Source organism: Phaenicophaeus curvirostris, chromosome 17, assembly GCF_032191515.1.
Source record: "Phaenicophaeus curvirostris isolate KB17595 chromosome 17, BPBGC_Pcur_1.0, whole genome shotgun sequence".
NCBI classification, from domain to species: Eukaryota; Metazoa; Chordata; class Aves; order Cuculiformes; family Cuculidae; genus Phaenicophaeus; species Phaenicophaeus curvirostris.
Genome location: NC_091408.1, coordinates 4,064,216 through 4,081,061, shown reverse-complemented (window position 1 = coordinate 4,081,061; position 16,846 = coordinate 4,064,216). Strand labels below are relative to the sequence as shown.

The 16,846-nt window shown below is 42.6% G+C and overlaps 1 protein-coding gene across 9 annotated transcripts in view; it reads right to left on the bottom strand.

Annotated features, from left to right (window-relative positions):
* The window catches only part of KDM2B (lysine demethylase 2B), a 115,307-nt gene that overhangs the window by 94,202 nt on the left and 4,259 nt on the right, over positions 1-16,846 (bottom strand). For 5 of the 9 annotated variants that reach the window (XM_069870951.1, XM_069870953.1, XM_069870954.1 and 2 more), the window contains 3 exons: positions 13,618-13,762; positions 10,397-10,475; positions 4,428-4,474 (listed from right to left, as the gene is read on the bottom strand). In XM_069870951.1, coding sequence (XP_069727052.1) covers positions 4,428-4,474; positions 10,397-10,475; positions 13,618-13,762 — 271 coding nt within the window. Of the gene's footprint in view, positions 1-4,427; positions 4,475-10,396; positions 10,476-13,617; positions 13,763-13,970; positions 14,113-14,749; positions 14,909-16,846 lie in introns of those variants that run through there. The other 4 variants (XM_069870949.1, XM_069870950.1, XM_069870957.1 and 1 more) reach the window with 3 other exon arrangements.

Genomic DNA, 16,846 nt, shown 5'->3' with positions numbered 1-16,846 from the left:
TACATCCTCCTTCTCTTGCCTTTACATGGTTCATAGCTTCCAAAAGTACTCAGTGCTCACTTCTTCAGACTGTATGATGTCTGTGAAGAATGATATAAAGAAAAATCAAACAAATGAAAAAATGGAATGCTTTAGCTTTCTGACATCAAAGACTAAAGCAAATGATTGCATCCAGTCCATGAATTCAGGAGTTACCAAGGCCAGAGGTGTTCAACAACGACCACAGAAGCCCTGGCTTTCAAACAGCTTGCTAAGCAAGGCAGTTATCTTTCTCCTTGCTCAGTCCTAGGCTAACCTTGGAAAGTGTACTTTGTTCTTTGGTGTAATTAGCATTAAGCACTCACACAGGTACATATGTTTGGAGACTCAAGCAGGCACACCTGGGAAAACGCACTTCTTTCCTGCCAATCTGTGAGCTACCCCTCCGTGCTGTGGCCCAGAAACATCAACTGGTGAAAGAAGCCAACGTAAGAGGCCTGGAAAACACAAGTTATTCTGTATAGCTCCTGTCTCTCCTGGGAATGAGCAAGAAGTCATCTAGCATCACATAATCTGAGGAAAAATTAGTGGTAGCTATTGTGCTGTCCCAACACTTCCCACTTCACATATATCTGTTACTCCTCAGAAACAATTCTTGAGCTAACTTGACCTCATACTTTTTTTTGTAAAGACACTTCTGGAGTGTTTCTGGAGAGCTTTGAGACTTACGATTACACAACTAGCAGCATGGGAAAAAGAGCAGTCTCATCAGTAGCCCTGTCTGGAAGCGTCCTTGCGATAGACTGTGTACTAGCTGGAAGACTGAGTGGTTACAGAGAGGAAGAATGGACAATAGGGCTCTGAACTCCTAGGAGCCCTTAAAACAAGGGAGCAGGAGAACACGGAAGAACGAAAAAAAGGACATAAACCAAGATACTAAGCAAACGTGAAGACAACAATTGCAAATGTGCATAAAGTTTGGGAATAAAACAAAGCCCCAGTACTTACCAGATACTGCTGTGCACTTGTTTTTTTAGGTAGTCCATATGCACATACAAACACCACCTACATACCAGCATGGCATGCCAAGAGCGAAGAATAAGGAGCCTGCAGAAATAACACCCAAATGCCTAATGCAAATGTTTAAGGAGACATCAAGAGGGCCAATGACCCTCTTAATCAAATTTTAAATCAACTTATGAAGAGAAGACAGTGACATTCTGTCCTTCAGAATTAGGACTCAAATCTATCTTAGTCAATGAAATTACAAAGCTTAATAGTTATTAAATTACAACAGGCTTTTTCTTCTTCCAAGAGTCGTCTCAAGTTCCTAAGCAGGCCAGTAATTCCTTTCCTCTTCTTCATTTGTATTCTTGGCTTACAGCCATTCCAGAGATCAGATAAATTCCAACCGCTGAAATGGATCCACTGTCTCAGGTTTAAAAAGTATCCAGGATATCTTTCAGATGGAGTCCAGTTATAATCATTTCCCAGCTGTGCAGTTTGAAGTGTTTGTTCTCTAAAGTAAAGCAACTGCACGGGAAGAGGGTTTCATCCACACACATTAGACACTGGTGCACATTCTTACACACTGATGTGCTGGTCAAACACTACCAAGCTAAATGACAGCTGGTACCTCCAGTTTTTAAACAATGAAACAACAACAACAAAAATCCCACAAGCGCTGGCAATGCTTCTTGGGAAGTCTAGCAAAATACTAAAAAAAGTCAGACACTGAAGCCCAAGTAAGCAGAGAAAATGATCAAAAAATCCACCTTTTTTTTTTTTTTTCTCCTTAATATTGCCACAGACTGTAGTTTTCCAAAGCAAATTAAAAAAGCTAGGCTACTAGTTGTCACAATTTCCATGTCACTTAAAGGTACCTGTTACCCAATTATAAAGACAACACAACAATCATAAGTAAAATTTCAGAATGATTTGACACCAAAGGCTCAGTAACTTCCTACAGAGTTTGTGCGCTTCGGAAAAACCCATCTCTCTAACATGTTCTAACCAATGGGTTTCCCCTGATTCAAAGAAGGAAAGAGAACAAATGATAGGTTTAAATAGCACCAGCAGACTATAACAGCAAGCAGCTAGGAAAAAAAAAAACAGACAAGTTTAAACAGAACGCAATATTTTTCAATCTATATTTTTCCATCGGCTCCCATGCAAATTCAGATGCAGAGAATTATGATCACCCCATTGCACATTCACAAAACAACATTTCCTTCTCATCAAGGCATTCCTTTATCCATCCCTCCTCAACAAGGCACTGAATAAGTTTTGAAAACCCTGCACTTCAGGATCGCAGCCACCTGGAGGTTCAGGCAAGATCTGCTAAAAAATGCAGCGATGATCACAAGAGATATTAATAAAACAAGAGTTTTCACCTGCCTCATTTGAACATTAGATTGTGAGTGTAACATATATGTTAAGCTAGAACTAGAAAAACTTATCCAGAATGATATGCAATAGGAAAGCTGCTCACCAGTGTTTCCAGAAGTCATTAGGAGAAAATTAAGAAATCTAGCACAGAGACAGGAATTACCCACAAGCGGTCTCAGTATCATTGTGGTTTTTATAGCCACAGTAACGATTTGCCATCGAAACCATGACTTTCAGTGACAGCTTACAGTCCATTTTCCCAAATATTTCAGATTTTTGATTCAAAGTTTCCACCTGTGATGCCAGAAATCATCAACCATATTAAACAAGACAGCAGGTGACAACGTTCTTGACCATCTTACAGGCTCAGCACAATGACTCCAAAGAGAGTTTGTTCAAACACAACAAAAGAGCCGTGGCGTGTGTGTCTGGCCTGGAGCACATACGTGGATGGCTGAACCAGCTGTGAGAAACCACACACTTTACATTAAAGTTAATTTCAAAGTTAATTATGATTGTTATTTCTGCTCCATTGTTTTATAAATCTAATTTTATTTATAAATATCCTCCTGCTGTTCTGGCCATGTACACAGGAATCTCCACCCCCTGTAATACTTCAAGGGACATCAATCTTGAGGAAACACAACTCCCACACTTTGACTGTTATACAGGAAAAACAATGTAGTTACGCAACACTGCAGTGTTCCAAAACATCTCAAAGTGAGGCCCTTGACTTCAGCAGTTTCAGAGACAGAAATGTCAGTTTATCAGCTATGAAACAAACTCACAGAAAACTGAAAACAGGGACCAGATGATTACAAGGATTAGGCACAAGGAGGTATCTGTACCTACAAATGTGCACGTGCAGGTATTGAGGAAGTCCATAAAATTTAAGACTTTCAAAATACCCTCATTATTTCCTGCTTTAACTGCAGATTGACCAACAGAAATGCCACCAAATAGCACTTTTCCTGCACCACCGCCCTAACTTTTTCTGCCTAAGAGGTTTGGGGCTTCCCACACCCAGACTTATAAATGGCCATAAATTGCCAAGTTTTGTTTGTGAAAGAAGGTTATCAGAGATAACCCCTCTCTCACAGATAACCCCAAGTGAGCAGAAATGAGGCTCAAGTTCCTCTCCCTTGCTCTTCTTAACTAAGCCTTTTCCACACTCGATGTTTCTATTGATTACTAAACTCAAGAGTAATTTTCAAAAAAATCATCTTTCAGAACACAGCGGTTGGACTAATTTAAATTATTAACTCCTGCCACAACACAGGTAAATAAACCTAATAAACTCTATATAGCACAAATGCAGTTAACAGTCTCCATGAAGGACTGCAGCCAACACATCCAAGCTCAGCGAGCTCCACAGCAACAATTTCCCAGAGGGCAGCATCACAATTCGGTAACGATTTCAGATAAACAATAAATAACATCCATCTCCAGTAAAAGCAGATTTCAAAGAAATACACAGTATCATCTCCTACTCAAAATGGAGCTTTTCTGAGAGTTAAAAATATTCCTTTTGCAAAAATTGCTAGGAAATATTTGATGATTACAGTCAATGCTTCTCTGGTTTGTGTCTTACCAAAAAGCCAGGCAGTTTGCACAGCTTTGTGCTCTGTCTCTCTTAGCAACATATCCTCAAAGCACTGACCCAGCTGACACTGATAAAGACTGTGGGGAGAGCACAGGCAAAAGGTGACACGGCTCCAACCATACTTTTTACAAACAGATGCTCTACAACAGATTAAAAAAACCAGGAACTTGATCAATAGAGCTGCAGCTTTCCAGGATCACAAAACTGTTTGTAGGACACCTGTTAAGAGCAAAACCATTCACTCTCTTTCCAACCGCCAATTATCCAGCATGAGATCAGAGTCCAGTCAGCACAACTAATTAGGGTTCTCCCAGCCTTTTTAATTTACAAATTGCTTCTCCATGCCTTCTCCCAGATTCTGAGAGTTATCACAAATGTCTACAAACAGAACCGGACAAGTATTTCAAAGCAATTCTGTTCTGTATAGAGTTAATCCAGTGCATTCAAAATAACTTACCCACTAATAGCTTCACATCTCTGACGGTGAAATCCGGGTCAGGCATTCTATAATTAGCAAAGAAAGCAATGTTAAACACCGTCAAGATAAGTATGGGTACACTTTCATTACCATAATAATAGAGAAATAAATGTATAGTGCTCTTTGTCTGTAATGCCCTAGGTGGAATCGAGCAAGGCCTCTTTGAAGTGTGGATAGTGTGAGCGTTAATGACAGACACAACATCTTTGCATTGGCAAGTGTACAGAAGTTTCTCTACTTGTAAATAAAAGAGAAGATGTGTCTTTTCAAGCGCTCTCTAGCAGCTCCGGAGCAGGAGGGAAGGGTTTGGAGGTGATTTCCACAAAATCCTGGAGGTTTATATCTTGTTCCTGTTAAGCAACTCACTTTGCAACTGGTGGTGCCTCATGTACATCCCCCAAAGTGAGCACTAACGTGTTTGCCACGGAGGCATATTGAGGGCAGTAAATCAATTCATTCAAAATCACAGCATCACCTGTTGGGATTCACTGCTTGGAAACAAAGTACAACAATAATGAATTAAAGGCCTGTCGTTTTAATGACCACTTCCTGGCAAAAGACAACCTGGGTGTATGTGGTGGGTAGGAAAATTGTTGTTCAGTTCAATTTGGGCTAATTCAGAGCTAAATTAAACGGTAGCATCATTTGTTCACCAACATCGATTCATTTATAAGATCATTTCTAACACAGGCAGCGTATTAGGGTTTAATGTAATGAGACGATAGCCCAGTACATCAAGTAGACAAGTTTTACATGTCACTTAGAGAGTAAATGCCTGCAACATATAGACTGGACAGAAAAAGAAAACAGAAACAGTAGTGGGATTGTGAAGTCGATTGACTTCATCTTAACGACAGTATTTGACACTTCACATTGCACAGAGTCTGACTAAGGAATTGCCATGAAAAACAGCCCTGTGGAAGCTGCCAGCTAGGTGTTCTGTCCCTCTTGTACTTCCCTGGGTGGAAAAGAAACAACTTGCTTCTGGTCATAAAGGACTTTTGACATCACTGAGTTAGAAACCAGAGTGATCCAGCTCACAGGGAAACTTTTAGAGCAAGATTTTACTATTAAGGAAACGTTGAAAAGTAATGTTAAAAAATGCAGTTACTGCCATGCATATATCTTGAAAGCTATTTGCCAAATTATATTTGCCCACTTTCTTTTACCCTTATCACCTTCCTCTAGTGGGATGCAGAGGCTGGACAGTATCTTTTGTTAGTTCTCCGCCAACCTTCACATCTTTGCATTTAGCCGCAAGGGCCCCACAGCTTTGGAATTCACTCCCTCACTGGAATGAAACAGCCTGAATCTACTGACCTTCAGGGTTCATTCAGAGCTTATCTTTTTATCCGAGCACTAAAAAGTCAGAAGTAAAGGAAGGAGGAACTATTTATTTGATGGCAACAAGAACATGCCAGGTTTATTTTCCAATGCCACAGCTTGCCTGTATTTTGTCAGGCATGTAGATCCACTAGATGGGCAATCTTTCCTGCATTTGTATAAATCAAAATAAAAATCAAACACCAAGATAGATAACAATCCTAATACAGATGCATAAAAGCAAATTCACTCTTTCCAAGTGCTCCAGCAGCTAACAATAAACATTACTCAAACTGGAAGAATACAGTCCTCCCTAACAACAAAAATTACGTTTAGGTCTTTGGAGAGCATGTCTGGCATATCCTTGTCTTTTCCTCTGCAGTCTCAGGATGTATGACACGTTAGGGTACACCAAGAGAAGGATTTCGGGCCTGAACACAGGAGGTTTCAAGTACCAGAACCCCTTTTGTGTAGCTGGGTTGCCTTGTGAGGTTCAGCTTTAATTCAAACGCATCCTGCAGGCTGCTGAGACCATAAATGACTGAACTTCATCTCCAGCCCCACCCATCACAATCGCCGCACTCACTCCTAGCTTGTTTGCTGCAGCACTACCATGGCCAAAAAAGAAATTGTTTTCTTGAATGTGAAAAGTCATAAATTAATCAGAAAGTGCTGGTTCATTTTTTTTTCCCCTGCATATAAATCCAGAATAGCAACAATGCAAAAAACAAGCAGAGATTTCCCCCCCTCACACACATTGTTAGGCATTTCATTTTTCAGGCAAACACATCTTGTGTAAAAGCATTAAGAATGCTTCCAAAGATTTCACATAGCATAAAAAAATAGGTGAGGAATAGAGGGGTGACTTGTCTTAACACCAAAATATGACTGACTACATTTGAGATTTTCAGCCTTCTCTTACATACAAATCCCTTTGTCTCAAACAGAAAAGAAATGCAAACACCTCGGTGTGCACTGGTGCAAACCTGCATTTGGCTAAATGCTTAAGGATTTGCTGGAAAAGTCTCCTCTTCCAGTCCTACTGAGGAGGAGCTCTGGCCAGCATACACATCTGATTAACCACAACACAATGCAAGACGACCGCTGTTCTGATAAAAGAGACAACATCTCTCCAAACAGCCTTCTCTCTCCAAGTTACAATCCTGGAAATAGTCAAAGAACCCTCTGAGCAAAACAGCTCCTCTCTGCTAAGACAAGAAGCAGGACAAGTCTGCCACGCAGGCAGGGAACAGCTCACAACAGTCAGAAACGTACAGGAAAGCATTTCATTATTATAATTTTCCCTCATTCATCTCATTCCTTGATATTTCAGAGTATCTCCAAGTGTAGGAACCAAACTGTTCAGCTCTGCTTTGTACATCTGCCAGCTACAGACAGGCAAGCTGACTGCTTAACAGCAAACAGAAGTGGAAGCACATACTGTCAGTTATTCAAAATGTTAGAAGTCTAAAAATCATCTTGTATCATATATTTTGTAGACTGTACCTCAAAAGTCACCCTACATATATGTGGGTCACCTAATGTGCCATGTCCGTATGGCCTCCTCTGGACAAGGGATGCTAGAAAAGACCCAGTGAAGCATCATTTCCTCCAGAGCCTGAAGTGGAACGTAAGGTTCCCGAGTGTCACCAGCAAATGACTCGGATCTAAAGGCAAACTGCCCAGTCCCACTCTAGAGACAGAAGACGGTGGATCACACCACTCATTTCAAGCAGTAAATGTCAGGGTGATGAGACTAAAGGTTCTCAAGATTTCAGACCTGTTAGGCAGGTGTCAATACTATTTTCATCTTGCTGGAATAAAATGCACACAGCATTTACGTATCTACGCATCCACAAAACTCTCATACTGCATGCCAGCTCCTTTAGATAGATACAAGTAAGAAGTGAAATGTAAATTAAATTAAATCATGTTATCCTGTAGAGTGCCAAATAGGAAAGTTTGCTCACGCATTTCACTTCTGTCACTGAAAATACACATAAATTTTTTCCAACCTTCTTTCGCTCTAGTGGCATTTATGCCCAAGTGTGTACAATCCCTTTAAAACATCTTTTCAAACTAATAAGTCATGCTCATTTGAATAAAAAATATTAGAATGTTTAATGTTCCTATAAGAGATTAATGATCTACAAATTGTAGTTTTTTTAATCCCCCAGAGCAGCCAGTATTCAAGGATCCAGAAGAGAAATGGAAACATAAAAACAATTCACCCAACTAACTGTGAATAGGAAGACTGCATTGATTCCATGCAGGAACCATCTAAAGCTCACATATCAGATAAAATTTGCTCTTACTTTTGTCAGCATACTAATTCATCAAAAATATCCTCAAAAGAAGAAAAGCTTCAGTATTTATACCCTCTTCTCTGGCAGTGAAATTCAGCTAAAGGAAAAAGTTGCACAAGATGTGGGATGGTTCACAAAAGGGAGAAAGGGAAACAGCCCTAGAAAGCAGCAAAGATGTGAGAACAGCATCAGAACGACACTGGCAGTCAGTAGCAAACTGCAAAGCTGGCTAGCCAAGCCTGCCTGCTCAGACTATTTTAAGCTCATCACAGCAAACTGAAACGCGTATTTCTCCTTCACTATCCAAAGCATTAGTGTGTGACATAGAGCTGGGCAAGCTCTTGCTGTGGATTTGCATTTACTCCTCTTCCACCTCTTCACAACCCAGTCTAGTACTCAGAAGATCCATTACCCTAACGGCCAGAGGTGCACAACTCCAACTGAAAATGAAGGCATGCAGCTTTTGGTCCTGTTGCTTCTTCACTTCTGATGCACGTTCAAAAACTGTTGCTTATGACTGCTTTGATAATGCTTACCAAGAAAGGTACCTTCTTTTCAATGCTCTTCTTTGAGGTGTGGTTATCTATGAGGGTTCGTGCTGTACATGTCTGCGTACGCACAAGCATTTGAGGCCAGGCGTTTTTTTCTTTTTGCCTTGGGAAAGCACAGACGTAGATCTGGAACCTGACCCATCTGTACACACGGCACGTAACCACTGCAGGGACAGGTACATGGCCAAAGCCCTCCCTTGTGCGAAGCCTTAACAAAAAATTACTGACTACTTCCAGGATGAGGAATAGGAAGGCTGGCTGCAAATGCATCCAAAACCAACATAACTTGAAGAAAAACAAGCCAACATAGGACACAAAAAAAACCCATATTACTCTTTTCATCATCCCATTAGCTTGAGGAGTCTCTGAACCTCTGGATCAAGACCAAAGACCAGTCTCCAAAGGCAGTACCACACTAGAAGGCTTCAGGGAAACCGAAACTGGAGGTTTGTGCCAGGTGGCAGCTCGCCAGATTTTGGGCACAGGAACAATAGTGAAAGCAACGATGATGCGTGAGCTGAGATTTGGATGTCGAATTGTCTAAGGTGAAATTGCCTTATTAAAGAATCTTGAATAACGAGCCACTAAGAAGAAAAAGATACTACATCTTGTGGTTACAGACACCAAGAAACAAGGTGTTTTTGTGAAGGATCCTCTGCAACATCTACAGCACAACAGCGAGTTCTGGAAGTACCACTGTTTGCTACAGGCAGCCAGAGGAAACACACGAGGCCCAGACTGCAGTACTCATCACCCATCTCTTATAACGTCTTATTATACGTGTTTTTTTTAATAAGAAACTGGACTGTGCATCCAGGACTACGCAGAGAAATAACTGGGCTTAACCAAAGGAAAAAAAAATCCAGTACAGCACAACAGTACGACAAAATAAACATTACTGTAACTACTGAGTACCTACTATGCACTTGTTCAGAGTTCAACATATAAAACCTCTATTACATTGTGAGAAGCATCACAACAGCTCCTATTTGCTCCTATTAGTAAAGGACATATGCTTGTCAAATACCCCAAACTCTTTTTTCCTCCTTCTCTCCTAAAGTTACATTGGGACTCCTGAGTCCCAATTCCTCACCTAACTTTGAAGTGTCCAGCTGAAACTGAGCAAAGTGACTGTGCTTTCACAAAATTAATATTCCATATTTTAAATACAATCAGTTACACAGTCCTAATTTCCAACATTTATCTAAACTATGGATTTTGTGGCTGATGAAGTATATAATTTTAATATTTTTCTCATAGACACTGTCACTTTTACAAAGAAACTTGCAGGATTCACTTATTAAAATACCAAATCCTTTATGACTGGATATTAACAAAATGCAACCTCATAAAGCCTCTAATAATGCCGCATTTTAACTAGATACTACTGAATATTTACAAAGCTATAACTGTCTGTAGACACACGATTATAACCGAAAATGACAAAACAATTGAGAGGTCAAATCTGAAGGGAGGTTGTTCGGTCATAACAGCATGGATTGGATGCAAGAGTCTTTGTATTTTATTCCTAACTTTCATCATTGACTTATTTTTTGGTTGTGCAGTATCACACTGTATGCATTTAACTTTTATAGACCTCATTATCTGCTTGTTTATAAATAATCACTTCTCTTCTCAAGGGTGCTGACAGGCTTACCAATTGCAATACATTTTAAGATCATCAAAAGCAATATCACGTACAAGTGGAAAGCATAACGGTTATTTTATAAAAGCATTTATTAATCATCAAGATTTGGTTGTAACTTACTTAATTCCCAGTCCATCCTTATTCCTGAAGATAAGGGGAACTCTGAGAGCTTCTCTTTGCACATACTCAAAAGTAAAATCTGTTTGAATAAAGAATAAAAAAAAAAATCCAAAATCATTTACAATGGCATTGGCACCTCACATTGCATTTTTTTTAAATGATCCCCACTTCCATTTTCCTACCAAATAACTCCACTATCACTTAAAGAAAAAATATAAAGAGAACGCATATTTTAGGTCCAAACCGGAAACCAAATGACAGACAATGCTCTCCCAGCTACTCGCTATTTTTCCTGTTCACTGATGCGCATAAAATAGAACCCAGAAAGAGTTTGTCAATTAAGGTCTGGGTTGAAACACTCAGGCTGTCGTGCAATAGCAAATTAACAGTTAAACTATAATCCTAACTAAATAACTGCAAATCAGCCCTGTACTCTGGGGGCAAATGTGTAGTTTAAACTGGATGTTTAAGTTCATGCATTTCAAGCCATACAATTCTACTTAGGAAAAAACATGTTTTCTTATGAGCATTATCCAAGTAGAGCAGAAAGCCCTGTTGCTGTGAACACCTCATTTTCTTTTTATGTGAGGGTTACTATGACTTTCAAGAGTGCTTTTTCTTTTTTTAATTACTCAGAGAGGTATCTGCAGGAGCTGAAATCTTAGACTGCTGCTGGCACTAGGGGAGATGCTGAAAAAGGCAGGTTTTCCGTGGGAGTTAGAGTAACACAGCAAACTGAAAATGAAACAAGTTTGTTATGTTAACACTGACCAGCATCACCTTGTTGCTTCACTCCGAGGATTACACAGCACTGGCCTTACAGGGGATTTCTCTGTGCAAGGGGCTGATACAATAGCAGTGCTTTGGGGATTAGAAAGAACATTACAAGTTTGGGTGAGCCCTGCCTACGACCCCCCCCAGCACATTTGGAGCCTTCTGCAAGAGGGAAAGAAGCAATTCCTGCAGTGGCCATGTGCTTTTCCTGTGGTTCTGCCCTTTCTGCTTTCTTATAGGAAAAAATGATGTTTATATAGCACCCACACATTACCTTAAACTGGAAAACAGTTTGACTCCTCAGCACTACAAGTACTCTACTTACAGCCAAATACACAATGCACTTTAAGTGCTATATTCAGGTACACACAAGTATAACAGAATCATGGAATCACCAGGTTGGAAAAGACCCATCGGATCATCGAGTCCAGCCATAAAGTACACAAGCACATAAGTACATTAGCTTCCCAAGATTCAGCCAGCAAGGTACGTGCTTCCTGGGAGAGCACGAGAACCTCAGACTCAGCTCATAATGGTGATGCTTCTCTCCTATAAAAAACTACACTGAAGGAAATAGTGGCCAAGCTCCCATGCCTGAAGATATATCTCCCTCTATTTTTACAACTTTATCCTGGCTGTATTCAGCTAGCAACTATGACAAGCAGGGATATAATAATCCTACTGAAAGTAACCAAACCAGAGCACAGTAATTACCCATTTACAAAAACATAAATATTACAGAAACTGTATTACTACTAGTCTCAGAATAAGCATAATGAATATTCCGTTCAACTAAGGTCACCAAATAAGTATTTCTGTACTGGAGAAATCTTTGTTTCTCACATGTGCTCCTGTTAAAACTGTTCTAGTTTCAGGTAAGGACATAAATAAACCACAGTTGTTGTGGGTTTTTCTTAAGGACACACTCATCCAAGACAAAGTCAACAAACATCAAGAATCTCATCGGTGGGAGAAGCAGAGGCAGAGCCTGGCAGGCCAGGGACCAAGTAGCTCTGGCAACTGCGCTCAGGCCAAAAATCACAGCCCTGCCTTGCAGCATCCCAAGGAAAACCTCCAATTCCCATTCCCCGCAAAATAAAATGAAAGAGCTATCGTTAAAAATAAAGGCAAGGACATAGGAAATAAATAAATGTTTTGCTCAAGCAATTTCATGCGTTCACATAAACTGACTTTTGTAGTCTCGCTAACCACTGCCATTGTTTTGCTGAGATTCAGCTCTTGGATTTATAGAAAAAATAAGCCAATAGTTAAAAATAAAAACAGAGTAAATAGGAAGGCAAACTCTTTCTTCCTAATGCCCCAACAAAGCATTTAAATCCCTTGTGGGGTTGAACAAAGCAGACACAGACCACAACAAAATCACAAAAGACTCATTTATTTTCAAGTTCCCCGGAAAGGAGAAAGCTTCCCAAAGATTTCAGAGCTGCTGAGAGAGGGGAGCTGAGGATTGTGTTCGCATGTAGCAATGGCAACCACTGGAGTATTTGAAAGATGAGGGCAGAACGCAATCATTTTCTGGAAAATTAATTAACATTTTCCAGCTAAAAAAAAAAAAAAGTGTTTTTGTTTTGTTTGGAGGAAGAGGGGTCAGGGTTGAGCTTATCTCCTAAACAAATACCTTCCTAAGTAAGATAGGTATTTAATTTCTCCACCACATTAACTTTTCTAAAAGGAGCTTAAAACGCTCCTGCAAAACTAAGCCTAGGGGAGAAAAGGAAGTTTCCTAAACTAGATTAGTGGCTCCACAGCTATAGGCATTTCGGGAGGATTACAGCCCGGACTCCTCGTCCCTGAGAAGAGGCTCGGACAGGGAGTCCCCCTCCGGCCGGGTTTTGGGTACAGCCATCTGGGATTCGGGATCCGTTTCAACAATAAGTAAATTAAGTCAATAAAGGTGACTTGTAAATCTCTGATTCCCGGGCAACCCTGTCCCGTTTTCCTTCCTGCCAGGCTCTGCTTACCGCTCCGTAATTTAAGTCACCTAAGCAAACCCCGGGGAGGGGAGCGCGGTAATTCAATATATGATGGAAACACAAAGAAGTTACTGACTTTAAAGCCCCCGACCCCGGCGAAGGGGCTCATCAATCGCACCCTTTTGGAAAAGGAGGCGGAGGGGGAGCAGGAATCCCCTCCGGCCGAGCGGGGGCTGGGGGTTCTGCATCTCTGCATCGCCGGGAGCTAATTCCTCAGCATCCCTGTGCCGGGCTGGGGTCAGGGCAGCGGGGCCCAGGGAGGTGGGGGAGCCGCCAGGGCTCCCAAGCAGGAGGAGTTGGAGGGGGGGGAGACAAGGGGCAGCATCAGCATCCCCCCAGCCCTCCTCGGCGTCACCGGGGCAGCGCGAAATACGAAAGGAGGCGCGGAGCTGCACGTGGGAACGGGGAGCGATCCCGGGCAGCCCCCGCTCCTCTTTCCAAGCGAAACGTTACCTTTCCCGTCCATGGCGTGGACGAAATCCCCGCGATAAGTTTTACTCTTTAATTTCTCTTCCAAATTGAAACTCCTGATGCTGACGATTTCCTCCACGTCCGAGGGGTCCTCGTTCTCATCGTATCGCCTCCTGCCAATGGATCGCTGGAAAAGAAGCAAACAAACAAAACAACAAAAAAAACGCGTTGTCCGGAAAGAAAACAAACCTGAAAGTTGGGGGGGAGGGAGGGAGGGAAGCGCACGGCTGATGCGGGACGCGATAAACGCGTTCTGGGGGAAATAATTAGCTGGCACGACGCGAAATGAAGGAAACCTGAACCCAAACGAGCTACAACACAGCCGCACGAACAACCTTTTCCATGCCGGGACACGGAACTGGGAATAACAGGTGTTTGGCTGCGGGAAAACCACTGGGGCTGCTGTGCGGGAGCCGGCGCTGAGGGGCGAGCCGGAGCCAGGCGCAACTCGCCCAAAATTCACAACCTACAGCCCCGACCCCGCAAAAACCCGTGAACGGCGGCTCGGGAGCCACAGCATCATTGATATTTTTGGAGTTTGTATTTTTTTATTATTATTTTTTTTGCACCTGAATACAATTCCCCGGGGTTTGGGAAGGGAATGATTTACTGTGATGCAGAGCATCCAGGTTTGGGTATTTACATAATCCGTGTTTCCATAGTCACACCGGAAGCCGCGGTTTAAAAAACAGCTCGTTTTATGTAACCGCGAGGGATGCGCAGCCCCCACCGCGGGGAGAAAAAGGGATGGGGGGGTGTCCAAGTCAGCCCCGGGGATGCTCCCCGGGGTCCCCCCCCCCCGGCCGGCCAAGGACAAAAGGTAGGATCCCAGGGGTGGTTTGGGAAGGGGGGACCCCGCTCCCAGCCCCGCGCCCGCGAACCCTTCCCCACAGGAGGAAAAAAAAAAAAAAAAAAATTAGATTATCGTCCCTTATCGTCCCACCCTCCCCTTCCCCTCGGTTCAATTCCACCCCCTTCCCGCTGCCTAAGCTGCTCTCTTGCGAACTAAGTCGCTCCGCTGCCTCCGCTTTACATGCATTTCTCCCTTGGCAAACAATTAAGCAAAATCAATTAAAAGGCACAAATAGGAAATAGACAGAAGCCAGCTACACACCAATCTTCTTCCAGAGTCTTTCTCTGCCTCCATTTTTTGGAGAGTTTCATCACTTAATTGTCAACAGTTCCTGTCCTGCATTTTTGGCCCAAATGGGGGAGGAGGAAAAAGCAAAAGCCATCCAGATCTCGCTAAAGTTTTGCAATTTTGCACCAGCACTTTTTTTTTCCCCTCTTTTTTTTTTCTTTTTTCTTTTTTTTTTTTTTTTTTGGAGGGGGGTGGGATGAAGGGGGAGGGAAGAGCAGAGGGACGGCGGCGCAAAGTCCTAAGGCACCATGTTCAGGCTCTGCGAGCGGAGCGGGCGCAGGCGTCGCAGCGCCCGGAACGTAAACAGGGTCTGGGTTGAGGAGGGGGGGGAACCGGCTGCCCGGGGGCCGGGTCACAGCACGCAGGCGCCCGGCGGACAGGGGGGTCCCTGCCCGGAGGGTATCGAGCCCCAAAAGTTGAGCGGTTGTGCTGAAATAGGAAGGGGGGGGTTGGATTTGGTGGGGGAGTTGGATTTGCGGGGTAAGCGCCCCGCCTCCCGTTTGAATCACGCGGTTGTGGAGGGTTAATTTTAGCGAATTAACGCTTGGAAATCATCTTACAGCACGCGGGCTCGGGGGGAGGTAGGGGGTTGAGGTGAGAGCGCTGATGGAGGCTGTTTGGCTGCTCCACGTGTCCGTGGGGCGCACAGGGGGAGCCCCGAGGTCTGCACCGGTGCCTGTCCGCTCAGAACGGGTTCTAACAGCGATGCTCGGTTATTCTGCGTGAAATAAAGCAAAATGGCTTTTTGTGACACAAGAGGTAGCTGGAAATCGCATGAAAAAGTCGGTAAAAATCGTATGAAGTAGCTACTGATACAAAAACCTGAAGTATGGCAGGAGTTCTAAGGCTACCAGAGGGTCTTGGCTCTACACCACCGATCCACAACTCCGAATTGATGCTGAGCGAACACTGGGGACACCGATCCACATCAACTCTGAATTGATGCTGAGCAAACAGCGGGGTGGGAGTGGAGGCTTTGAGCAGCCTCCAGGATGCAAAGCGTGGCTCCTCTCGGAAGCGACATCCTTTACCTCTTTACCTCCCCAGACGCGGGGCTGGGGGCTGATGGCTTTGACAGTGCTCCTCAGGTTTGCTTTTTGCAGCTTTTGAGATGATGTGGAAAATAAATGTGTTTCTACCTTCAGTACGGTACTTGTTCGCTGTTGTCTCCCGGGCCAGCAAAATCTGGGAGCGCTCTGATCCAACCAGTACAAATCTGAGAAGCAAATGTCAAACTGTCTTTCTGTGGCTTTATTTTCCAGATCAGTTAAATGGAGACTTAAACTTTTATTAAAATAGGGCATTTTTACTGTTCCTGTCTGCTTCAACCAATAGGAACACATTCCTATAGCATCCAGTTCCCTGCTGCATACCCAACCGATTACTTCTTAGGTGCTACATGAGATGTATTAGATATTATGCCAAAGATAAAACACAAAATTCAACTTTGTGGGCCTCATCAGTCACCTCTTGGGAAATATTGATATTTTAATGAACCATGACATGTGGATAAAAGCAGGAGAGGACACGGTTCTGACTTGGGATTTAAGGCAGTGAGCTTCTCTTCCTACATCTGCCAGTAACTGTTTGCAGAATCTTGAAAAATCATGTAACCTTCCTCTAACGTCTCCCTGTTTGCAGGTAGTTGAACCTGATTATCATATAGGAGTATTGTATAGGCTGTCTATTGAAGTGTGGATTCCAGATGTCTATTATAGCAAGTGCATTATTAATCCATAATCCTGAGCTCTGTGTGTATGTTGACCTTTCAGCCAAGATTACTCAATCTTAAAATTAAATGCATGTGTACATCTGTAGGATTGAGGCCAGCATACTTGTACAAGATAAATGGATGTTACTAGAGAATCATCAGACAAAAAACACATAATCCATTCAAGTCCACCAAAGAGGACGGAGAGAGATATAAAAGAAAATCAACTCATTTTTCTAAATCCTTTTTTTTCTTGGGACATGAACAATCTGAGACTCTTGGTTTATCAAACAAACCCACTGTCGACTGTATTAATCACATACACCTACAAACACCAGAGCACATTATTGAAGCCTGAA